The 26,838-nt window shown below is 43.8% G+C and overlaps 1 protein-coding gene across 1 annotated transcript; it reads left to right on the top strand.

Moving 5' to 3' along the window:
- Nucleotides 1–1,448: 1,448 nt before the first annotated feature.
- On the top strand, nucleotides 1,449–26,529 carry Timmdc1 (translocase of inner mitochondrial membrane domain containing 1). The gene is made up of 7 exons (XM_032900201.1): nucleotides 1,449–2,051; nucleotides 5,758–5,923; nucleotides 9,948–10,036; nucleotides 11,450–11,517; nucleotides 15,879–15,957; nucleotides 22,369–22,479; nucleotides 25,801–26,529. The coding sequence occupies exons 1-7, from the start codon at nucleotides 1,858–1,860 to the stop codon at nucleotides 25,949–25,951; spliced, it is 858 nt and encodes a 285-aa protein (XP_032756092.1). The 5' UTR covers nucleotides 1,449–1,857; the 3' UTR covers nucleotides 25,952–26,529.
- The last annotated feature ends 309 nt before the right edge of the window (nucleotides 26,530–26,838 follow it).

The raw sequence follows: 26,838 nt of genomic DNA, 5'->3' as shown, positions 1-26,838 counted from the left end.
ACTCAGGACCCTGGAAGAGCAATCAGTGCTCTTAACCACTGAGCCATCTCTCCAGCCCTTATATGTAAATGATTTTGTTAGTTTTTGCCCAACCATTGCCCTGTCCCCATTCATGTCTACCTGATTCTAGAAAGACTCTAGCTCAAGGTCTGAGGATCATTCCCAGGACCTCAAGTATGTCAAATAAATGCACTCAGCTTTTCTTACACGTACGCTAGACAGGCAATACATACATTTCTTTGGGCTTTCAGGCCCTGGGACCCTGATCTCAGTGCCCACATCTAAAAATCCGACCAAGCAGGCATCTAGCTAGAGCCAGGAATTGGGGTCTGAATTCTTCATCATCATTTAATTACCTGAGGCAGGTGGATGGCTTAGATAGAGGCCTTCCTGGTCTTCAGAACTAATTACAGGACAGCCAGGGGTATACAAGAGAAACCCTATCTTGGACACCCTCCCCCCAAAGGATAATTACTTAACACCTACTTCATGGTATAGACTGATTGGTAATTCATAAGTACAGAGATGAGTACGCAGCTTAAGTCCTTGACATATCAGCAATAGGCAAGTATACCAGTGCAGTAAATGGGATGGGGGTTTCATTTAAGGCACTTTTCTGAACCTCATCTGTAGAGATGCCCCACAATCAATTCCCCAGATACTGTCGATATATCCTTATGAAAGTTTTTAGTCACTTATTTAGGTACACGGTGGAAGTGATACACCACTGAGCTGTATATCCAGTGTGGAACTAGAAAAGAGAAAAGCAGGTGAAGGGGTTTGCAAAGACTATGAGATGTGGAACAACCAATAACTAAATTACACAAATCAATTGGGAATATTTTACCTTGGTAAACGTTTTTGATTTTTGTCTTGGTGTTAAAAAGTTGTGGGTACAGGAGTCCAGAATTGGGTGTATGATGCCCTAGAGTTGGAGTACAGGTGATTTTGAGATATCTGACAGGTGGCAGGAACCATGCTGTGGAGTTTTTAGCTGGTCTTGTGAAGCCCTGGTGGCCTCGTATATGGCCAAATCAGGTCTTGAACTGATAATCTGCTTGCACCACTTCCGAAAGGCTGAAATTACAGACATGCCCCACTTCATCCAGTGAGAGTGCATTCCAATGTTAACTAACTAGACTTGGAAGCACGACAGCAGAAAGTAACATGAGACAATAGTTGGAGTTATTAAACAACTCTAGATCTTTTGCCGTCTCAAGAGCAGTAAACATACGGATACTTGCATTGGAAGCCACGTTATGGGAAAGAAATGCCCACAGCTGATATTTCAAAATGAGTTTTCAAATCTCGAACCTATTCGGGTGCACCTTAATGATCAGGGAAAGGGGGGCACTCTGCTCGGGGCAGGAAGCTTCCCCCGGCTCACCGAGTGGGCGTGACTTAAAAGCACTTCGCTTGTTTCTTTCCCTCACCGCACCTGCTCTGAATTCTATGCGACTTTCTGCATCTTAAATGAGCTATCTCACTTAAGTCCCTGAACACCTCAAGCTGAGCAGGCTCAGAAGACCACAGCGACGGTGCGCAAACACCTTAGGACCTTACTAAAATGAACGAAACAACCGCCAACTCACTTCCGGGTCGCGGCCGTCCGCCCTTCCCGCCCCCAGCCCTACCGGAAGAGCCTTCAGCCTTTCGTTGTCCTGACCCTTGGCCTTTGCATGCTAGGGGTGGGACTTCCGCTCTCTCGTTTCCGAGAGCTTCCGGAAGTGAGCCGGCTGGGGACCGGATGTGAGGTTCAGTGTCCCGAAGGGTTCCCTGGTGGGCTGTGTGGGTCACCCTCTCCCACGGTGTCCGCCGACCCTAGGGTGTCTGTCTCTCTGCGGATAGGAGGGCGCCATGGAGGCGCCGCCGCCTGCGCCTCGCAGCCGCCTTTGTGGAGCCTGGGGTCCTTTCCCCCGAGTCTTTGCTGCGGGTGCTGTGTCTGCGGATTCCCAAAGCTTTGTGGAGGATCCAGAGCTGCGTTCTTATGTCTCAGACCCCGGTTCCTCGGAATCCGGATGGGACCGCCTCCGGCAGCTGTTTGTCAAAGAGTAAAAATACCTCGGGTGTGTGGGGAGGGTTGCTTGCGGGACACCCGCAGGGAAGCTGAATGTTCTCTGCCCTGATAGCGTCCTTATGTCCAACCTGGTTGATTGACACGCAGGCTTTTGAGTCAGACTCATTCAGAGTCATACTCTTAAAACAGTATCGTTCTAGTGATACTAATACTTAATTTTACATATTAGAAAAATTGGACTAATCCGATTATTGTCATGTAGTATCACTGAGGACTATTATTTATTTAGAACTCTACAATATTATTGTTTTTTCGTATTTCATTTGGTCCCGAACTTTGATTTTTCTTGGCCAGTATATACGCCAAAAGTGGGAAGGACAGAGAAAATTGTCAATTTATTGTTATTTTACATAAGAAATAAAGTGATAACTGTTCTCTCTCTCCTTCCATCCTCTCTGATCCTTGTTCCCACCTCCATTTTTCAGAAATACGTGTATATGTGGGTCTGTATTTGGGTATGGGCACATGAGTGCAGATGTCCTTAGGCCAGAGCTGTCAGATTCCGGTGGATCTGGAGTTGCAAGTCAGTTGACCGGTTCTAAGAACTGACCGCGGGCCCTTTGTAAAACTAGTACATAATCTTAACTGCCAAGCCGTCTCTCCAGCCTCCCAACTCTCCTTTTTGAAACAGAGTTTTGCTGTCCGTGTAGACCAAGCTGGCCTGAAACCCAAAGCAACAATCCATTTTCAGCTTCCCAGATTCTGGGATTACACCCTGGTCTTCTGGCCCCAGCCCCCCTCTTTTGCCCCATTGTGCAAATGTCAAGACCTCATCTGGCACAGATGCTACATGCCCAGCGCTATCTCACTTTGCCTAATATACTAAGATAAACAATGTGAAGAGTAAATGATTACTCCTGCATTACTTCCACCTGATGTTTAACGTTATTAATTAACGGTGAAAGTTTGTCTTTTCATGAAGTAATTTGCCATACTACACTGTGTTATCAAGTGATTAAATAAATTGGGACAAAGGAGCTGGCAGACTTGGATTTAATGATTCTATATGTTTCAGCACCTTTTTTAAAATTTTATATATATGGGTGTCTTGCCTTTGTGTATGTCCGTGTACCCTCATGCCTGAGGACAGTGCGAGCTGCCATGTGGGTGCTGGAAATAGAATCCGGGCCCCATCGTCTTTGTTTTAAGAAATAATGTGTCAGTTTTTCTTAAAGGTCCTTGGAAACGTTTGTATATTTTTGAAAGATTTTTATGTAGTGTGTAAGAGAAAAAAATATACATACTACCATGACTCACAGAAGACGGTCATTTTTATCAGTACTTTAAGCCATAGAATTCTGGAACAGAAAGAAACTTGGAAAATAATCTAATGCAATTTTTATGTTTTTTGCCCATGATGTGAAAGGGTAAATCCAAGGTTCAGAGAGGTTGATCTGGTTGCATGCTGCTTAGCAGATTGCAGAGTTCTGCCCCACTGTTTTTTTTTTTTTTTTTCCGGAGCTGGGGACCGAACCCAGGGCCTTGCGCTTCCTAGGGAAGCGCTCTACCGCTGAGCTAAATCCCCACCCCCTGCCCCACTGTTTTTAAGTTGAGACCATGCTGTTACTGAGCCCTGGTATCTTTAGCTGCTTGGACTATCTTTGTGACATTTTAGAGCCTTTACTTATTTTTATATTTATTTAATTTTCTTTCTTAGAGGGACTTTAAGATCGGGTCCCATATAGCCCACGTTAGTCTCAAATGCCTGTGTAGCTGAGGATGACCCTGAACTTTTTTTTTTAAGATTTACTTATTTATTATATATAAATACACTGTAGCTGTCTTCAGACACACCAGAAGAGGGGATCAGATCTCATTCAGATAGTTGCGAGCCACCATGTGGTTGCTGGGAATTGAACTCAGAACCTCTGGAAGAGCAGTCAATGCTCTTAACCACAGGGCCATCTCTCCATCTCCAGCCCATTGTCTATTTTAAGAGCAACTGTTAAAGGCTAGGCTCACAGCCAGAAATATAAGAGGCCATCCTACAAATTCTTGAAGTTCTAGTGTTTTATGTGTTGGAGGGGCATGATTTGAATTAAACAATTCCTCCTTACTTTAAATGGTCCTGCACTGCCCACTACATTGTAAATTTTCTCAGCATTTGTTTTCTTCTGTATTTTTAGGCATAGGGGTGCAAGCCCCAGAATGCTCGTACTTGGGAGGTGGAGGCAGGAGGATCAGGAGCTCCTGGGCAGTGTGAGATGCTTTCTCAATAAAGATACTGCTCTCATTACTGTGTGCATCATGGAGCCCAGAACTCCTGGGCTCAGGGATTTTCCTGCCTAGCCTCTCAAGCTTTGTGACTACAAGCTGAGGCCATTGTGGTGGCTTCCCGTGCTTTTTGTAGTGATAGTCTGTGTATTTCATAAAGCCAATGTTTAGATTATGGCTTCTTTTTTTTTAAATATTTATTTATTTATGTATGCGAGCACAGTGTCTCTTGTCTTCAGACACACCAGAAGAGGGCATCAGATCCCATTATAGATGGTTGTGAGCCACCATGTGGTTGCTGGGATTTGAACTCAGGACCTCTGGAAGAGCAGTCAATGCTCTTAACCACTGAGCCATCTCTCCAGCCCATGACTTCTTTTTTTAAAATGAGATTTATTTATTCATTTTTTACTTCATGCGTTTAAATGTTTGTCCACATGTATGTACATGGTACGTGGTGTAGGTACTTCATATCCAAGGAGGCTCGAAGAGTCAGATCCCCTGAAATCAGAGTTATAAACATGAACCTCTGTGTCGGTGATAGGAACTGAACGTGGGTCCTCGGCAGATGCCCCTAACCATTGAATGAGTCATCTCTCCAGCCTCTGGGTTTGAACATCTTTAGAATCCACATTTCAGATGTTTAAAATCTTGTTTTATATATTGGTCTTAAAAATCTCTTGAGTTCAAGCTGGGTGGTGGTGGTGCATGCCTTTAATTTCGGCATTTGGGAAACAGAGGCAGGAGGATCTCTGTGAGTTTGAATCCTGTAGAGCCTGGTCTACAGAGTGTTTTCCAACATAGCCAGGGCTACAGAGAGAAACCCTGTCAAAAAAACAAACAACCAAACCAAAACAAAACAAAAAACCCAAAAAACAAAAACACCAAAGCAAAGCAAACAAAAGTATCCTGAGTTCATGTGGTATTTATTAGCTTAGAATTTAAAAATGAAAATATTAGTCTTTATATCCAACTCAAAAACTTTCCTTTGTTTCTAGAGTTGTATTGTATATTTAGAAAAACAGACCTGTGTTTTATTAACGAGTTTTCTTCATAAAGGAACACATTTGTTTACGCAACACCAGAAATTGTTGTGGCCAGTGTCCTGGAAGCTCCCCTCTGTGCCCTCTTCCCAAGGGTAGTTAACATGCAGGTTTTCTAACAGCATAGATTGCTGTTGTTCAAGACAGAGGCATTGCTTTTTCACTTTTCATTTGTTTTTGGGAGCAGGGTTACATTATGTAGCACAGAGTGGCTTCGAACTCATGACGTCCTCCACCTCAGCCTCCTAAATGCTGTTATCGTAGGTGTCCACCCAACTCGTGCTGCTTTTCCATAACTGCGTCAATTCCCGAGGGGATTTAATCAGTTCTGCCCATAACTGAAAATAAGGTGTGAGCATTAGGAATAATTCGAGCGCAGTGTTTTATATAACGTTCTAACAACATCTCCCTTCTGGTGTTTAGTGAACAGCGGAAAATCTCAAAGGAAATTGACTACATCTGCAGGGCAGCACTTTCAGCCGGCATCATTGGCTGGGCATATGGAGGGATACCTGCCTTTATTTATGCCAAAAGACGCTACATTGAGCAGAGTCAAGCAGAGATTTATCACAACCGATTCGATGCCGTGGTAAGTATTGATGGCCTAATACCTAGGGCCACACCGGTTTATTCTCTTTACATCTCGTTTCTGTTAGGTCTCGGGTAGAGGGGATTTTTGAAATGTCAAGGTGAAGAAATTAGATGTCTTCCTTCTAGCAGTGGAAGTACAGATGCTGAGTATCCAGGCGAATTTCCTGCCTCTTCATTCTTCAGTTTATCTGTTTAAAAGAAAGATATGCTTTTCTGCTTTAGCATCTAGTAGTAGATTACACATTGAATTTGCCTCATACCTCCTTAGAATCCTTTAGTCTGAAACAGTTTCTCTGTCAGTCTTACCCTTGAGCAGTTACACACACACACACACACACACACACACACACACAGAAGGGTGAGAAGTGGAAAAAAGGATGCAGACTTGTTTTGTGGCAGGAGTACCTGGTTGGTATCTCAGCGCCTTGCTTCAGAGGTAACATCTGTTTGTTCTCTGACGCTTGGTATGAAGTTTTTAGTTTTTGGGTTAAGATAAAGTGTTCTAAGTTCTTATAATATAAAATTACTGCCCTTTTCTTTTGAGGAAATAAGTACTTTATAGATTTTGTAAATATCCCATTTTCATCTACCCCGTGCTTTTAGAATTCAATTCATTCTTGAAGTGGTTTTACTATTATGATTGTCAAATAGCCTTTTGCTAATTCTAGCATATTTTTTACATATGTGATTTCTGTTTATAATTTGTTTCTGTCTGTGTGTGCTCAGAACTTCTTATTTATCCAGTAGCTATACTCCATCATTGCCTTTTCCTCTCATACTCCTGTCGCCTTGTACTTGGGACACGTGGTCCTTGTTAAGCAGTTCCTCTGCCCCATGCTTCTTGTTTGGTTGATTGTTCTGTTTTAAGAGGAATCTTGCTTTGTGGTCTAGTCTGGCTTTCAGCTCACAGTAGTTCTGGCTGGCTCAGCTTTTACTCTCATTCCAAGGAACTTTTTCTGTTTCTATTTTTGTTTTAGACAAGGTCTTTTTCTGTAGTCCTGGTTGTTATGGAACTTGTGATAGAGACTAGGCTGGGCTCAAACTGAATTCAACTCACAGAGGTCTTCTGGCCTTTGCCTCCCCAGTGCTGTGTTTTAAGATGGAACCAAGTTTCTTGTAAGGAAGATTAGTATTTTGAAACCAAGACCTAGGCCTGCACTGTTCTACTCTTCCTGGGCATTGCTGCTCTTAGACCGCAGGCACCCAGAGTTAGAACTGTGCCGTATGTGTGTTGTGCTCTGAATGTGCTTTCAGACGCCTGTCGCTGCCGCCGCTGCTGCCTATTTATTAAAAGCTATGAGTTCAGACATAACTTTTAATATTTTACTCTTGGGGTGTGTGTGTGTTTATACTATGTACAGGTGCCTACAGAGGCCATCACATCCCCTGGAGCTGAAGTTACAGGAAGTTGTGAGCCACCCTACATGGATGCTAGGGACTAAACTGAGGTCCTCTGCAGGAGATCAAGTGCTCTTTGCTGCTGAGCCTCTGTCTAGCTCCCCTATCCCCTGCACTAGAGGTTTTGACTTGCCCAACATCATATAGGTCTTCCCATGGGTTTTATGCAAACTGTATCTCATGATATACCAGACCTGCTGTTTGGTGGGCTAATAGGTGAAAATGTGCTGTGCAGACAGACAGCATACCCTTCAGTTATGAAGTTACTCTTTAACGCCCTAATGGCAGCAGTGGTGAACTTCCCGCTGAAGTGCTAGTTAGAACTAAAGCACTTTCCTGAAGAGAATGTTGTCACATGTAAATGAGGTAATATGTTAACTTTTTATTTCTTATTATTTTCAGTGTGTGTGTTTGTGGAATTCAGAGGACAGTGTTGAGAGTCACCTCTTGTTTCTACCTGTGCTCTGTGTACCCTAGGCTAACTGGCCCTCAAGTTTCTAGGTGATTCTCCTGTTTTCCACCCATGTCACTGTGGGGTGCTGCAGTTCGGTTTCAGGCCACTGCATCCAGCTTTTCAAACTTGGGTGGTCAAGCTTTAGTGGCTAGCTTCTTTACTGGCTAAGCCATTAGCTTATTTTTGCATAAAGGGCTCTCTGCCAATCTTCTTTTTCTTCGCTTTTAAACCCACATCTATTTTTTTAAAGTCCTTACCTTTAAGTAAGCATTTCTTCGGCATTTGGTGTTTGTTTTTCTTTCCTCCAGTTTCTAATGGGCATTGCTATTGCTGGCTTTAGAACTGCCATTGTAGTTACTACTTAATTGACAGACTGCTTGGTTGAAACTAGCACTATTTGTTGTTGTTGTTGTTGTTTTTAAAGATAGTGTCTTGCTATGTAGCTCTGGCTGTCTTGGAACTCCCTATGCAGACCACACTGACCTTCAACTCAGAGATCCACCTGCCTCTGCCTCCCAAGTGCGAGGATCACAGGTGTGTGCACCAGACCTGCTGAAATTGACCTTTATTTACTGATTTATTTTTATTTCTTTAAAACTTTCCTTTCTTTTGGGGTGGGATTGGGGGTGAGGGTTACAGTGGATTTTTTAAATGTGTAAGAGTGTTTTGCCTGCGTGTATGTATATGTACCAAGGACATGGCCTGCTGACTGCAGGAGTCAGAAGAGGGTGTTGGATTTCATGGAACTGGAGTCATGTTCCCACAGTGACATGGGTGGAAACAGGAGAATCACCTAGAAACTTGAGGGCCAGTTAGCCTAGGGTACACAGAGGTGACTCCCAACCTTGTTTTGAGCCACTATATGATGTGAAGTTCTCTGGGAGAGCAGTAAGTGTTTTCAATTGCTGAACCATCTCTCCAACCCCAACAGTGAACTTTATTGATGGTACTTTAGAGTAGGACCCTCTAAACCCCTCTACTTCTTCTAGGGCCCTGGAATGGAAATTGAGGGGAGATGCACAGGACACTGGGGGCTGAGTTGGGACCCAGCAACTGACGGTCTTCCTCTAGTATACTTGCTGGGATGGGTAGTCCAAGGCTTCCTACCTCTTGAAGGCCCGGTGGACCATAAGATTCACCACTCTGTTGCCAAGTTTGTTGTCACATCAGAAAATGAGCTTCACAAAGTGGCCGTTGAGGGAGTGACCTCAGTCAGCATCAGTGGTGGAAGGGTGGGCATCACTGTTAAAGATACGGGAGATCACATGGTACCTGAGACCGCGCTGTGTGCACTTAGGGTGGCTTTTTACGATATTTGTTTCACTGCCGTTTTGATGCCATTTTACTTGGTAGCTTTCTAAAAGCAGCAGGTTAGATTCAGGATGGACTTACTGAGGGTAGGAACCTGAGTGGCCATGTCAGTAAACTTCTGTGGCAGCACCAGTAGATGCAGAGCCAGCCTCATAGCCATTATGCTACAGTTTCCCAAAGCAGGGCTTCATGGTCTTCTGGGAGGCAGTAAGGGATAAACTGGCTGTTTTTCAGGGATGCTCAAGTTGTCATGATGACCTTGGGCCAGCTATGGAATAGAGTAAGCAAAGCAGTCAGCGATATAAGATACTTATGATCTTGAGTGAGTTGTCACACTTGTGGTTCACATCCTGATCTGCAGACAGACGGAGACTGTACTGTGTCCCACACTAGCTGTAGTTTGAGCATATTAAAACCTCAAAGCCTGCCTCCACAGTGACAAACCTCCTCCAACAAGGCCACATCTACTCCCAACAAAGCCACACCTCCTAATAGTGCCACTCCCTATGGCCAAGCATTCACACACATGAGTCTGGGCAAGCCATACCTATTCAAACCACCACAATGTACTGAGTATTTTGCTGTTGATAGTTCTCTATAGAAGTTTTATAATAAGGAAAATGTCAAGGTATCTTGAAACCTCACAGCATTTTGTAAAAAGATTTATTTATTATATATAAGTACACTGTAACTGTCTTTAGACACCAGAAGAGGGCATCAAATCTCATTACAGATGGTTGTGAACCACCATGTGGTTGCTGGGATTTGATCTCAGGACCTCTTGAAGAGCAGTCAGTGCTCTTAACCACTGAGCCATCTCTCCAGCCCAACTCACAGCATTTTAATAAATTGTTTTCAGCAAAGTGCGCATCGTGCTGCCACAAGGGGCTTCATTCGGTATGGCTGGCGCTGGAGTTGGAGAACTGCAGTCTTCGTGACCATTTTCAAGTAAGCTCTCAGTTGGACAAGAGTGTCTTTGTCTTTGGCGGCGGGCGGCAGGCAGTAGATGCTGGTGGCGGTGGTGTCTTAGTGCATCTCAGGTTGACATAGAATTCAGGGTCGTCTAGGCTGACCTCAAACTGCCTTAGCCTTCCATGTCCTGGAATTACAGGTGAGTGCCACCGTGCCCATGTTCTTTTAGGAGTGCATCCTTTGAGCAAGAGGTCTTTAGAAACTGAACACATGAGTGTATTCAAAATGCCTTTTCGTGTGTGTGTGCGTGTGTGTGTGTGTGTGTGTGTGTGTGTGTGTGTGTGCGCGCGCGCGCATGCGCGCGTGCTCTCAAGTGGCAATCCAAGAACAACTTGCAGTCCTCTCCTTCCACCATGCCGTTCCTGGGGATTGGACTTAGGTTGGGCGTGGCAGTGAGTGCCGTATCCACAGTCATGTCACTGGCCCCATAATGCCCTTTTCTTAGTAACCCACATGTATATACTCTATAATAATGCACATAATAATGTACAAGATAACATACAGACAGGGCTCTACAACTGGGGTCAAAATCAGGTATAGGGGTTCTCTCTTCTTTTTCTGAGATGGGTGACTTGCGGCGTAGCTCAGGCAGGACTTAAACTCACTGTGTCTCCCGGGCTAGCTTCAAATTTGAAATCAGTCTCCTTGCCTTACTCTCCCACTCCTGGGATCGCAGTGTGCCGCCATGCCGAGACAGAATCGGAGTCTCGAAGGAAGGAAAATGCTACCAAGCCCGTCTTCATAAGTTTCTGTTTCTGAATGAATAATTTGTCCTGGGAATTTTATTGTTACATTCCTCAATAGGTTTACCTAAGCACTCAAACGCATCTTAGTCTAGAACATGCTGAAGGGGCCTAGACGTGGGCTAGAGATTGGAATAATAGGACTGTTGTTGTTTTTAATAACAACCTTTTTTATTATTCTTATTTTATGCATATTGGTATTCTGCCTACTTGTATCCTATGTGTGTGTGGGGGGGGGTGTCTGTCAGATTCCCTGGAACTGGAGTTACAGACACTTGTGAGCCTCCATGTGGGTGCTAGGAATTGAACATGGGTCCTTTGGAAGATCAGCCAGTGCTCTTAACCACTGAGCTTTCTCTCCAGCCCCATTTTTTTGTTTTTTAAAGACAGAGTCTCATGTAACTCAGTCTGGCTTTGAACTTGATATGTAGCTGAGGATGAGTTTGGATGTCTGGTCCTTTGCCTCCAGATGGAATGTTGGAGTAGACGCATGAGCGACCATGCCTCGTCTGAGGTAGGATCGAAGCCAGACCTTCATGATAAGCAGCCACCCTCCCAGCCGAGCTGCCGTCTTACTTCTAAGTGGCAGTCAGGAAGGGATGGCATGTACTTTTTAAGTGAAATTTTTTTTCTCTGCTCTTCCCAGCACAGTGAACACTGGACTAACTGTGTATCGAAATAAAGATGCCTTGAGCCATTTTGCCATTGCTGGAGGTAAGGTGGTTTTATTCTTATTCACATTTTAATTTCACATATGGTTTAGAATATATAGGATTTATGAATCAGAGTTGTGGATTTTTTATTGGCTTTATACTGTATCTTATTCAACATTCATGCAAAATATACTTAGGTATAGCCTTGTATTTGACCCTTGGCAGTTATTAAAGCAGACAAGATCTTTGCTTTCATTCAGTGTTGCCCATGAGGATGTACAGTAACAGATCGTGTGACAGAAAGGAACAAGTAGGTGTGGCATGGGTGTGACGTGGACACGGTATTAGAGCATTTCAGACCATTTACGCTGACAGCTGCAGACTGGGAAGGAGCAGAGTGCCCTCAAAAGAGTGAGGAGCTACACCTGAACTTTACATGCATGCTATGGTACATATGCATACATGCACACATACACAAACACACATGTGTATTTTTACACTCACAAAAATATTAAAAATTTACTGGAGAAGAACTCAGCCGTAGATGTAAGCAAGCAGAGGAAAGAATCAGCCAGGCATGGTGTCTCACGGCTGTAATCTCAGCAACTGGAAGGCAGGGGCAGCAGGAGCCCCTCAAACTTGAGTGCAGTGTGGACTGTAGAGTAAGAGCAGAGTGCATGGAAAAAAGTTTGTTTGCTTTCTGTTCCTTAAGAAAGGATCTTTTGGGGGCTGGAGAGATGGCTCAGTGGTTAAGAGCACTGACTGTTCTACCAGAGGTCCTGAGTTCAAATCCCAGCATCCACATGGTGGCTCACAACCATCTGTAATGAGATCTGATTTCTGGTGTGTCTGAAGACAGCTACAGTGTACTTATATATAGAAAAGAAAGAAAGAAACGGTCTCTCTGTGTAGCCCTGGCTGTCCTTGAATTCACTCTGTAGACTAGGCTGGTTTTGAACTCAGAAATCCACCTGCCTCTGCCTCCCAAGTTCTGGGGTTAAAGGTGTGTGCCACTAAGCCCAGCTATAATTTTTTTTTTTTTAAAGGAAGACAGTGGAATGAACTTGAAGCAAGATCAGTATAGACTATTTCCTCTGAAAGGCAGAACTTTAAGAGTGAAGGGAGTTGATTGAGCGCACCTCCATGCAGTGGGAATACCGGATGGAGGGAAGGGAAAGAGAGCAGTGAGTAGCCTCTCCAGGTTTGAGCGTCTCATCTGCACATCTAAGGAACCACAGAGATTCACGCATGCAGAGCTTAGACTTACCCTTTTGAGGGTTTTGACCAAGCCTTGATTTTTATTGCTTAAAAAGCTCCGTATTCGTTTCTCTTTGTGGTGCTGTGCTGTGCCAACAGCACTTTTGCAGGTTTCTGCCCCTCAGTAAAGAAAGAAGTCCTGTTTGGTTCTGTCAGAGGCAGCTTAGCGCTCAAGAAGTCACCGCAAACCCTGAAAGAGAATGGCTCAAACCCTGAACCGTTCTGTGTGTCTTTACACATTGGAAAAGCGAAACTGGCTTTTTCATCTTGATTTTTAAATGAAAAGCAATGGAGTGAAGATTAGAGTTGTTTAAATGGAGGACTTGATAAATATGAAACGCCTGCCTGAAGTCTGACTCTGTGAGCACAGCAAAGAATTCCCTAAGGAATTAAGGGGATTTTGTCATCAGAAAATCAAAACATGAATAAAATTATGATATATGTAGAATATTTGGGGTTGTTTGCAGACATGTTGGACAGAATTTAAAGAATCAGAAATAAAAGACTGAGTGTATAGGCTTATCTAACGGTGATATTTTAGATACAGGAAGATTGACAGTTGATGGGCTAGGACAGTTATTAACTATGTGGAAAGAAGTCAAATTGCAACAACATTCAATATAACAAAGTTTAAGATTCATTAAGATAGGTAGAAATTGATAAAATATTGGGGGAATATAGCTGCATGTAGGTTGACTCTGAGTAGGATGATGTGTGTATGTTTATATATGTATTTTAAAGCATAAAAATTAATTTACATAGAGAAATGAAATTTAAGATGGCATTTTTAAAGCCTGTCAATTGAGAAACAAATTCCGAGTGCAGAATATCCATATATGGGTTGTATACACCTTTAATCTGAGCTCTTGAGACATGGAGGCAAGCGAATCACAAATTTGAGGCCAGCTTGGACTACCTAGTGAGGTCCAGGCTAACCTGTACTCTAAGAGTCTTATTGCCCTTTCTCAAAACAACAAAACCCAAAGCCAATCTTGAACATTTCTGATTGTAGGTAACTCTTTGGTAACCTTTTTGAATAACAGTGTAGTAAGGTTCAAAGCCCTAAACATGTTCATACCCTGGTATATTAATCAGGGGTTTCTAGAGTAACAGAGTTTGTAGAATGAACCTTTCCAAGAAAGAGGATTTACTGTGGTCAGGTAATCCAACGATGGCTGCCTATGAACTGAAGGTCCAAGAATCCAGCAGTTGTTCAGTCCCTAAGGCTGGATGCCTCAGCTGGCCTCAGTCACCCCAGAATCCTGACGACGTAGTAGACTCTAATCCAGTGACAGATGGCTTTGCTGGCCAGACAAGAGCAGAAGCTTCCGTCTTCCTCATATAGGCCTCCAGCAGAAGGCGGGCCCAGATCAGAGGACTGCGTCTTCCCGCCTTAACGATCAGATTGGAAGTGGATCTTATTTCCACTTAAGCACACAGAGGTGTGCACCTTTCTGTTTGGGGTTAATTTCAGATGCAGTTGGCTTGACAACCAAGAGCAGCCATCACACCTGGAGCCTGGAGAGGAGATTCACGGTTAGGGTTAGGGTCAGGGTCAGGGTCAGGGTCAGGGTCAGGGTCAGGGTCAGGGTTAGGGTTAGGGTTAACCGAGGAGATTCACGGTGTGCTGCCTGCCCATGCTCCTCCCAAACTCACACTCTGGTAAAAAGTTATCTTTAAAGTAGAAGTGTTCACTCCTCTGCCCCAGAATTCTATTTCTGCGAGTTCATCTTAAAGAAGTGGTCAAGTGTATTCATATTTATGCACAAGAGTACTTTTATTTATACACTTACAAATAGAAAACTGGTATTGAGACAAAAATCTGTGGTATGTCCATGCAATAGAATAGCTACCCTGTGGGAAGCTTTAATATCGAAAGCTAGAAATTTAACGATAATGGATTTAGTGATATATTCAGAGAAAATTAAAAGATATATAATATATAGAGACATAAATATATATATATATATATATCATGCATGCATGCATGCATGCTTGGCCTAATTTTATTTCTTAAAAATATTTTGTTAAGAAGACTAACAATATACTATTTCTGAGTAATGAGATTGAAAGTGGTTTTTGTCCTTAATTTAGAAAAAAAATTAAATGAATGTATAGTTAAATAGAATATATAATAGTTAAATAGTTAAATATATAATAAATAGTTAAATACATGAGCCTCAGACTAAACACCTAAAATTTCTTACCACCTAAGATGGCATTAGTGTAAAGAGGACAAGGGGCTGGTGATTCTGGATTGCGTTGGTAGAATGCTTGCATTACACGCATTGTTTGCTGGTGATTCTGGAGTGCGTTGGTAGAATGCTTGCATTACACGCATTGTTTGCTGGGTTTATTCCTCAGCACCACAGACACTCTAGGTGGTGATGCATGGCTACTATAAATTCAGAACTAAGAAAGTAGAGGGCAAAAGATCAGAAGTTCAGGGTCATTCTCAGCTCCCTACTGAGTTTGAAGCTACATGAGACCCTGGTTTTAAAAAGGGAAATAAACTGTCCTAGAAATACAATTCTGGTGAAAAGAGTTGCACTCCTTGTACTGGTCAGCAGGTGGCACTGTGTGCTAAATGCTGCCTCTGCAGGTCTGTCTGCTTGCACAGTGTAGTCCACCAAGCAGTACAGAGGAGTGAGACTAGAAGGCCTAATCTTCTGGGGCAGGTGAAGTAGTTTTTGTTGCTGTTGCTTATTGTCTTTGGTTGGGCATTTGGGAGGCAGAGGCAGGCAGAGCTCTGTGACTTTGAGGCCAGCCTGCTCTATGAAGCAAGTTCTAGGACAGCCAGGATTCTACAGAGAAACCCGGGCGGGGAGGTAGGGGATGGTGGGAGGGGGTAGGGCATGGGGGATGAAAGAGGTGAAAGATGTGGAGGAAAGTGAAATATACCGTCAACTTTTAAGAGGAAATTGGAAAAGAAAAACTGGAACTAGAGCTATAGGAAAGACTGAGGATTCATATTTATAAAATACTTTCTTCTTACCGTAGAGCAGGCAGAAAGGTACTTTGATGGCTCTTCATACTTTTATACCTCATACCTTGTTCACGCTGGATTCAGAAAGCTCACTTCGGGGTCTGTGTTCTTACTGTGAAAGAATAGAAGTGTAGCATCTAAAGGTGATTTAACATTGCTTTTTTTCCCCTTTTAAATAGCTGTCACAGGAGGCCTTTTCAGAATAAACTTAGGTCTTCGGGGCCTGGTGGCTGGCGGTATAATTGGAGCTTTGTTGGGGTAAGTGTTAACTTGGTTTAGTCTGTCTTGTCTACTAAAGGGATTAGTACATAGAACTATATACTAATAAAGCACAAACCTAGTCCTCAGAGACTTTAAAAGATATTTGTCTTGTATCATCAAGGGCCGTGACTATCCAGTTCCTATTGGGGCAGTTATGAGAGGATTGAAACCAAATGCTTTTTTTAACTTAAAAATTGTGGATTTTTTTTTTTATGTGTACATGTGTGTGTCTGTGTCTGTGCCCAAGAAGTGTCGGATCCCTTGACGTTGTCATTCCAGGCACTTGCCAGCTGCCTGGCTGGGTGCTAGGATAAAAGTCAGGTACTCAGCAAAGACAACGCACACTCTTTCCCACTGAGCCATACCCCAGCTCTCACTGTCCACTTGTATTTATAGTTATCGCAGTGTAATTAAAACAGTAAATAACAACTCAGTAGCATAAACAGGATGCATATTCAAGATTCCTTTTCACGGGGTAAAATATGTGTAAACATCGCCAATATGTGAAATTACTCGTAAACAAAATATTCATAAGGAGCAAGAAAAATGACCGGAAAATTGTTCATAGAGAACACATGTGTGCTGTAGCATGTTAGAATTGTTATTTGTTTTGTTTCCCTGAATACATATTTTACTTAAAGGTTCTTCTTCTTCTTCCCTAGCTAAAATGCTAGAAATTCAAAACGGTTTCAACCCTACTGAGAAGCTGGATTAATGAGTATACTAAGGCCTCATGATGGACTCAATCCCAGCCTTTAGTCCAGTGGGCAGAGGCAGACAGAGCTCTGACTGTGAGACCAACCTGCTCTATAGAGTGAGCTCCAGGACAGCCAGGGCTACGCAGAGGGCTTCTGCCTCGAAATACCCCCGTGCCCCAATAGAGAAGCTGTGTATGGGTTTGTGAAGTGGCTCAGTAAGCTTGCCCCCAAGCCTGCTGTCCTGACTTGTATCCCTACGACCCACATGTTCAAAGGAAGGACCTGACTGCTGCTTGTCTGTGACCTGCGCACCCATGCTCACGCACACACGTGCACACACAGAGTAAGAAGTGTAATGGTTTAAAGACTTAGCAGGGCTGGGAAATCAGTTCAGCGCCAGAGCACAAGCCCCGCATGCGCAAGGCTAGGTTGAGCCATTGGAGATTACCCTAACTGTATCAGCATGCGTCTGCTAGGGAGAGTTTGCAATGGAGGTGTCAGCCCTTTCATTGCCACTGCAGTCCCCAGAGTGGTTCTCAGTTTGCTTTGATTATCCTTGCGTTAGCTTTGGGTTAAATGTTTTTGTCAGGGTTGCTACATAAGTGCAGCTGTGCCCCTGGTGTAGAGCACAGCAAGAGGCATGTATGTCACCCATTATAAGCGTTAAGTATTTGGTATATTGGTGATGATCTGTGTTGGCAAGGATGGAGGTGAGAGGAAGCTGTACACACTGTTGGTGGGAATGTAAGGCAGGCAGATATCAGTGAGTATGGGGCTGCCTGGAAACTAAGGTGGATCACACTTGTATCTCAGCCCTTAGAGCAGCGGTTCTCAGCCTTCTGATGCTTCCACCTTTTAACACAGCTCCTAATGGCGTGGTGACCTCAACCATAAAATTATTTTCTTGCTGCCTCATGACTGTAATTTAGCTACCATTGAGAGTTGCAATGTAAATATCTAATATGTCACCCCTGTGAAAGGGTCATTTAACTCCCCAAAGGGGTCAGGACCCACAGGTTGAAAACCACTGAATTACAATATAAAAGACAGGAGTTCAAGGTCATCTTTGGCTACATATGTGATGCCAGCTTGGGCTACATGAGACCTTGTCTCAAAAAAAATCAATAAACCAAAAGCAAACAGTAAAACTAAAACTGTTACATGATCCCGTGTACTATTCCCTGGCATGCACTAGAGGGAGTCTGAGTCAAACAGTCTGTGATCCGCATTTCCTCACTGGGACTGAAAGCCAGACACTCCCTCTCTGTTCCTAGAGGCCACCCACATCTTTCTCGTGGGCCATCCATGTTCAGAATAACAATCTCTCTCCTCACACTGAATCTTCTGCTCCTTTTCAGACAAAGGAGACAGCTTTTAAGCTCACTCACCCAGATAATCTCCTTCTTGATTAAACCAGAACTCCAGAATCCGTATTTCCATGCAGCATGGCAAAACCACAAAAACCCATTGTACTAGAGACAATGGGACCCAGGAGACTGGATCCTAAAGATGAGGTGGACCAAAGTCTCATGTGATTTCCAACTTTATTCAGAGCATCAGACAGTGTGTATACCCTGAGGGTCAAGAGGAATCCTTTAGTCAAGTGAACAATTACAGGACAAGTCACCCATGGCAGAGATCTTTCCACAGGGACAGCTGAATCATAGTGGCAGGTGACAGTGAGTCTCTTAGACAACTCACATCTCTCCATACACCTGGGAGGGCACAGCATGGGCCACTGCCTAAGAACACTTATGTGTTTTGAAGAAACTGAGGTCACAAGACTCTTTTGTCTTGTTTTGAAGTTTTCTCTCAAGCACTCAGTCCTCACACGACTCCATTCTTAGACCGTCTTCCAGCAGTGGAGGGATTCGGACAGCAAATGTGGGGAGACTTGAGGCAGGGCTCTCTGTTCAGTTCCATTGCAGTTCTTTCCCATGTGATTAGGTAGGGAGAGCATGTGAATGAACACCCGTCATCCCGTCCCCACGTGCCTTTGCTGCAGTGGTTTTAACAATGCATTGACATCCTTGCACCTTGGTTTTTGGGAAGGTGCTTACAAAGACAGCCTGGTCCTGGCCATCCTTGTGTTCCCATTAGTTGACATTCTTCTGAACGAGTTATCCTTCATCCCTGCTGACCCACCCATCTGCCATCCTACCACTTTGTCAGGGTGAATCATAATCATAGCCATCTTTTCTGAAGGGAGGGGACTGAGAGGTTTGAGATGCTCTGTAGGGCAGGCCAGCCTTGACCTTGTTATCATCCTTAGCTTTCTGAATGCTGAGATTATAAGCATGATTTATTACACACAGCTGGATTTATGGATTTTATTTTACAGTTTTCTTTTTCAAGACAGGGTTTCTCTGTATACCCTTGGCTATCCTAGAACTTATTTTGTAGGCCAGGCTGGCCTTGAACTCCGAGATCTACCTTCCTCTGCCTCTTGAGTGCTGGGATTAAAGGCATATGCTGCTACCACCTGGCTTATTTTACAGTTTTTTAACTGAATGAAATTTTGTTTGTCAAAACCCACTGCTAACATTATTTTTGTTGTATTGGTAGTCTATAAGCTTGGTCTGGAGGGAAACATTGTTGAAGCTAGTGGGAAAATTTTTCCTGATAGGGTCACTAGTTTGGGCTAGCCTCAACATCCCCATGTAGCCAAGACTAAGCCTGAACTTCTGATCTTCCTACTGCTACCTCTGAGGCAGTGGGATTGCAGGCATGTACACCTGCCATTTTACCCCCTCTGTCAAACCAGCAAAAATATGTTACATTTATCATCTTGACCATTTTTTATTAGTTTTTAAAATTAGTATAGAATGGAGCATGGCATTTTCATAATACTTTGTTCTTATGGGTCCTCCCATTTTCCCACATTGTCACCATTTTAAGTATGAATTCAGTAATATTAAACATATTAGTGTTATTGTACGTTACATCCCCATAATGTTTTGTCTGAAACCTGAGACTATATTTTAAACTGTAATTCCTCTCATCACTCCACCCGGCTACTGGCAGCCTTCTTTTTACTTCCCTTCGATTTAATTTTGACATGCGTACCAGAGTCATACAGCATTTGAATGAATGGAATCACAACATTTCGTCCTTTTGTAACTGGCTTATTTCACTTGCTTACCAACTTGCTTGAGATTTATTTACATTGTAGCATGTAATGGTTTCTCTTTAAAAGATTTATTTATTTATTACATATAAGCACACTGTCACTGTCTTCAGACACCAGAAGAGGGCATCAGATCCCACTACAGACGGTGAGCCACCATGTGGTTGCTGGAATTTGAACTCAGGACCTCTGGAAGAGCAGTCAGTGTTCTTAACCACTAAGCCATTTCTCCAACCCATGGTTTCTCTTTTTTTTTTAGTAATACATAATTCTCTCCCTCACCCCCAGTGAGACATTTTTTAAATGTCTGCTGATGTATTTTTGGATTTCTTTTGTTTAGCAAAAAAAAAAAAGAAAGAAAGAAAGAAAGAAAGAAAGAAAGAAAGAGAGAGAATATAAATGAGATTATTGAAATTCTGGCCAGAGAGAATTTGCCTTATAAAATTTTTATCTTGAGAACATAGGGACCAAATCCTGTTTGTCCCTATGATGATTATCTAAATCAGTCTCTTTTGTGCATGCACACACATTCTTTGTATACATGTGCATTATGTTCATGGGTGTGGAGACTAGAAATCAATGTTGGGTGTCTTCCTTGATCGCTCTCTACCTTTTTGTTTACCTATCTATCTATCTATCTAGTCACACCGGGGTTCAAACTGAGGGCCTTGACCCACAGGAAGGGCTTTACCACTAAGCTGTGTCTTCAGCTCCATCCACTTTACTTTTAAAATGGGATCACTCACTGAAGCTGGAGCTCACTGACTGGCTCAAGATTCCCCTCTCCCACCTCCCCCGTACAGGAGTAGAGGTACATGCTACCACACCTGACTTCTTACCTGGGTGCTGGGCTTCCAAACCCACGTCTTCTCCCCAAGCCCTAATGAAGTTGTTTTGGCTTTGTTTTTGATGTTTGTTTATTTTATTTTTATATGTATATGAGTACATGCCTACTGCCCTCAGAGGACTAAATAGGTCATTAGGTCCCTTGAAAGCAGTGTAAATCAAACCGGGGTCATCTGCAAGGGCAACAAGTACTCCTAACTGCTGCCCCTGTATCAGTCTCTTAGGACATAGCTGGTGACACAGCAGTTGTCAGTTACACCAGACTCTAGAATATGAAGATGCTTCATGACTCTGTCCCTCAGAGCTCTAGTAACTTCCTTCTTCCACCAAAGAATCCCACCATACATCTTCCCCTCCAGGGCTGGTGCTATATGAATGAACTAGTCTTTGCATTTCTCCTCTTTGTCTGTCTGTCTGTTTGTCTGTCTGTCTCTTTGACTATGATTCTTTGTGAGTTTCACATCATGCATCCCAGTCTCCCTGGTATCCACTCTCTGCCCTCCCTTGCAGCTTTCCCCCCACCCCCAAATAAAAAACACACAAACAAGAGAAGAAACGAGACAAAGCATAGAGAGCGCCTGTGGAAGCTGTGGTGTGTCACAGTGTGTCCCACTGTATCCCACAGTGTCCCACAGTGCACCCCTCTGTGCACACACCTTCACTTGCACATGCTCATTGCAATGGTCATTCATTGGCCCTGTTCAAGGTCTCTGAATTCTGTGATATTATCAATATTGGATTCTCACTAGGACTCCCCAGTTATCGCTGTTGCCCTGTGTCATGGAGATCCTGCAGCTTTAGATCAACAGGACTGACCCTTACATGTGCCCTAACAGTTCACAGATGACATAGAATTTAGGATAGCCCAACTCTAAAGTCCTAGATCTGGGCCAGGGTGGTAGCTGACCTGGTCAGCCCGTTGGCTCTCCCTTATCTTCACCACCAGGGCAGGCTCTCCAGCACTGCTTCAGCTAAGTCACCCAATGCCACCATTCGTAGAAAGCATGGTCAGCTCTCCCACTCTCATGCCCTCTGGGCCAGCTCACTCACACTCAGGCCTCCAGAGCCAGCTCCACTGTGCTGCCCAGTCAAGGTGTGGGGCCCATTCTCCCACATGTTGTAGCTATTAAGGGGCTGTGTCAGCTCTCCTCTCGAGCCCTAGCTAGCTCACCCACTCCCTCTCCACCAGGCCTAGGCGCAGAGTCCACTCTTCCAGTAGGGAGGGGCAGGGCCAGCCCTCCCACTCTTATGACCTCTGGGCCAGCTCTCCCAACTATCACAGGTGGTGAAGGGCAAGGGCTAGGGGGGCAGATGAGTGGCAAGGGCAGCTCTCTTACGCTCACACCCACCTGCTCCCCCTCCATCAGGGCTGGCTCTACTGTGCTGCCCAGGTGAGGTGTAGGACCTGCTCTCCTGAGTGCTGCAGCCAGCAAGGGGCAGCGGCAGCTCACCAGCTCTCGTGGCCTAGATGCCAAAGGGCAAGGGGGCTGTTGGTTTATTTCTTATTCATGATTTAAACAAACAAACACGCAAACCATTTCTAGATCTATTGCTGTTTTATGCCAGTCAAAGAAACTACAATGATTGTTTTTCTTTGTTGTATAACCCTGGAAAAATATTACCTTGGTATTTTTTTCTGTATCTGACAGTGCACAAGCAGCTCTGTTGTAGGTGAGCAGGCACTCCTGTGTCGAGCAGGCTAATGACTTTCTCCTTGAACTTTGTGTTTCCCCTCAGCACGCCAATGGGGAGCTTGTTGATGGCCCTCGAGAAGTACTGTGATGAAACAGTTCAAGAGAGAAGACAGAAGGACAGGAAGGCACAGCAGGAGCAGAGACTGGAAGAGTGGTACGGAGTCTGAAGGCCATGGTCTGACTTCCTAGCACAGTCCAGACAATGGACAGAGTTCTGTGAAGCACTGCTCAGGTCCCTACAGTCTGCTTCTCCTGAGTCTGTCAGGTCTCCTAGTCTGTATTGTCTAAGACCGTTTCATTAGGGAATAGGAAAATGAAAGGCACTGATTTTATGTTTTAATCTGACCAGGCTGTTTCTTTAGATCAGCCTGTCTGTCCTTTTTTTCTTTCCTTCCTCCTTTGCTTTGCTCTCCTCTCTCCTCTCCTCTCCTCTCCTCTTCTCTCCTCTGCTCTCCTCCTCTCCTCTCCTCTCCTCTCCTCTCCTCTCCTCGCCTCTCCTCTCCTCTCCTCCCCTCCCCTCCCCTTTCCTTCCCTTCCCTTTCTTTTCCTTTCCTTTCCCTACCCTCCCTCCTCCCTCCCTCCCTCCCCCCTCCTCCCCTCCCTCCCTCCCTCCCTTCCTTCCTAACCCCTCTGTGTATCAGTAGGTTTACCTAGACACTACATGCACATTGGTAAATGGTTGTTTACAAGAGCATAAGCAACTTAGAAGAGGCTGTTCTTGCCTCTTCTGCTTCCTCAGTGACCATACAGACTATAAATGAATTCTTAGGATCAGGCAGGGCCTCCTGAGCCTCTCTCTGATCCATGAAGGAGTTGTGACTGGCCCAACCTTGTGAAGCCTTGTGCAGGTGTTCACAGCTGCTCTGTGGGCACAAGGCTGCAGCCATCTGTGCTGGGAAGACAGTGTTCACAGCCTAGTTTCTCAGCTCCTAAAGCCCTTCTGTCCCCCCTCCCTCTATAATATTCTCCTGAGTCTTGGGGGGCGGTGATGTAGATGGGTGCTTCTATTTTTAAGATATCTGGGTGCCGAGACAAGGTGATCTCCATGAGTTCTAGGTTTTTATATATATATATGAGACTTGGTCTCATGGGGGTGGGGGGGGGAGTAAAAATGTTACTTGCTGTGTCCACATTTGAAATTTTACTTCCTGATGTAGTCAAAGAGCTGAAGTAGATGGGTTGCTGCTGCGAAGCCTGAAAGCCTGAAAGCCTTTGTGCTTCTGTGGTGGTTTCATGTGAACAGGGTGGCTTTTGTTTTTCAGTGCTGGAGATTTACTAGGATCTTCGCAATGCTAGACAAGCACTCTATGGATGAACTGCATCTCCAGGCACCCTTTAATTTTTGTTTTGAGACAGTATCTCACCAGGTTGCCCAGACTGGCCTTTGCACTCAAAATACTCTTTGGTCAGCCTCCTAGTAACTGGGATTACAGGTCTGTGCCAACAGGCCTGACCTAATACTCTCCATTTCTAGGGTAGGATGGTAAGACTGATGACTGACTGTCCACGCCCAGCCGCTGTCATCTGCACGCTTGCGTGCTCGTGTCCATCACGGGTAACTCCTGGGTGTCTGAGATGATGTCTGCTGGCCTTGCTGCTTCTTTCCTAATTGGTCAGATAAGCAGTTTTTTTCAGGAATTTTATTTGAAATTTTTTTTTGTTTGTTTTACACACATACATACACACATTTGTAATTACAGATACACAGTTGTAATTGCACTAAGTAGGTCTCTTCTCAAGGACTTAAATGCAACAGGAGAAAAAGCATTAATTTGGAGCCAATAATACCTTGAAAACGGCTTACATTTCAGCTTGACTGTAAATTAGGTTTCATAGTTTATTTTGAGAGTCTCAATATTTAGCTCAACCCAGCCTCAGATTCTCTTTTCTTTTTTTTTTTTCTTTTTTCTTTTTTTCGGAGCTGGGGACCGAACCCAGGGCCTTGCGCTTGCTAGGCAAGCGCTCTACCACTGAGCTAAATCCCCAACCCCCCAGCCTCAGATTCTCAATAGTCCTCTTGACTATTGGGAATATAGATATGTGCTGCCCTGAGGGATGATTTAGCTGTGACAATGGGTACTTTCCTTAACTTTAAGTCCTTTGTTTGTCCGGTCGCTTTAGGGACAGAATTTACTCTAATTCTCAACATTGTTTTTGCTCTTCCTCTGTGTGGTAAGAGGGCATGTGGAGCATGTAGTTGTCTAGGTTCTAGGATGAAGCATTTAAACTCTAAGTGGCAACATAAAATCTAATACTGTGAATTACTAAAACCTTGGGAACATTACTTTTTTGTAGTGTCCCAAATGTCATAGAAACCTTCCTTTTTTAAAAACAACGGATTAAGAAAATGATTAGAAAGGAAAGAATATTACCTATTTGGTTATGATACGGAATGCTAAGAAAGAATTAACATTTGGGGAAATATGAACAAATAATGATTATATTCCAATTATAAAAAGGGAAAAAACAAGAGTTTATCAGTGACAGCGATAACATGAAATATATAAAGTAGGGAATTCTTCAGCTAAGAAGAACAATGTTAATGTAGAAGCTAGAGAGATGTCCCTGACTGCTCTTCCAGAGGACCTAGATTTGGTTCACAGAGCTCACGTGGTAGCTATGACTGTCTGTAGTTGGGGGAATCTGATATCCTCTTCTGGCCTCTGCAGGCATCAGACATACATGTGTTACATAGACGTACATGCATCAAAATACCCATACATGTAAAATAAGAATAAAAAATTTTAATGTGTAGCTTACATGGGTCATGAAAATGTATATAGTGTTTCTAAGAAGAGTCAGTTCAAATGGTTATGTGATTTTTTTATATCTGTGCCTTTGTGCTTGAAAAGAATATAGAGAAATGGTTTTTAAAATTGTCCTAGCAAAAAATATAGAAGATTAGACATGGTAGGGTAGAAGAATGGTCAAATTGGATTGGGTGGAGACTGAAGTTGTAGACTGCCTTGATAATCAAAGGAAGATACTAAGATTCTATTTAGGAAAAGAACTGATCTGTTAGAAATTTGACTCTACTTCTCATAAATGTGTATCTGATTGTAAGTATCTATAGAGTTATCCTATATGACTTCACCTAGATTATTATTGCATATCCTCATGAGCCACAGGTCTGGTGGGAGTGTTTACATAGTGGCAGAGGCTCCCAGTCCCTTAGGTCTGAAGGGTAGGAGAGCAGCCCAGCTTTGAGATGTAAGCCTTAGCACAGGTTCATTACTCCTGGAAGAGCTGCAGGACAGTGTCCCAGAATATGGTAGTCGTCTAGTGGCCATGGTGGTACTGGACTGGAAATCATGGTTACACTGAAAGTGGAGTCTCATAGGAGAGAGAAGCAAGTCTGTATTGTGAATGCAAGGGCCAATATTTGCTCCTAAGTTTCGTAGTTTTCCCTTTGTTGGCAGTCTCTGTAAACACAGGTGCTAAAGCAGTACTTGATGGGTCTCTCTTTTTATTGTAGGAGACGCAATCTGCAAGTCACTGAGCTCCTCCCTATGGAAATTGAAAGTGGCTTAGAGAAGATTCAGCCTGAGAAAGATGCTCAGAGAATTGAGGAGCTGCTACGCCTGCCTAGGAACCCTGCATCACCAGATAAACAAAGCGAGGACTGAGGACCAGGGTCTGTGTCTGGGAAGGCCAGTGCAGGCTGCTCCTTGCCAGCCCGCTGACAGACGTGAGTGCTGGCCGCTGCGGTCGCAGTGGCTTGTCTTTGGTATTTTTTTATATCAAGAATTAGGCACTCTGCTCTGGGCAAGGTGTCACTGACCAGTAATTCCGGCTGCTTGGGAAGGAGGCTGAGAGATGAAGTCAGTGTGAGGCCAGCTAGAGCTGCCTGGTTCAACATGTGCACCCACAGAAACCAAGAGCAGAACCAACCGACAGCCCAAGTGTTCTTCTTTATTCTGATCATTGATCCGTCTAAACACCTAACATTTCTCTGTCCTGCTGGATGTTATAGCAGTAAAATTCTTCCTAAAAGATTAAAATCGTGTTGTTGGAATTGCCTATACATGCCTCAGTCTCTTAAGAATGCTCTTTTGGAGTAACTGAAAGGAGAAGGACCTAGATAGAGAACGGTCAGTGAGATCTCTTCTTTTGGCCCTCTAATAGTGTGGGCCTCTGTATATTTAGTTGTTTGAATTTTCTTTTAACAAGAGTAAAAGGTGATTCCTGCGCCATTTGAATGTGATTTAACAAACTGGAAGCAGTGAGTATTTTTTTTTTTTTTTTTTTTTTTTTTGGAGCTGAGGACCGAACCCAGAGCCTTGCGCTTGCCAGGCAAGCGCTCTACCACTGAGCTAAATCCCCAACCCCCAGCAGTGAGTATTATTAAAGATGCACTCCAGCTTTGTTCCCCCCGACACCAGCAAAAAGCACACAGGAGATGCTTAGAGGTGGCGTGCCATCCCCATAGTGAGGAGCCGCCTGACAGAAGCCATCTTATAGATCAGCTACGGACAAACGGCAGGAAGTGCAAGACCAAGTCACGTGGACAGCA

Source organism: Rattus rattus, chromosome 4 (genome assembly GCF_011064425.1).
Source record: "Rattus rattus isolate New Zealand chromosome 4, Rrattus_CSIRO_v1, whole genome shotgun sequence".
NCBI classification, from domain to species: domain Eukaryota; kingdom Metazoa; phylum Chordata; class Mammalia; order Rodentia; family Muridae; genus Rattus; species Rattus rattus.
This window is presented reverse-complemented; position numbering and strand designations above follow the sequence as displayed.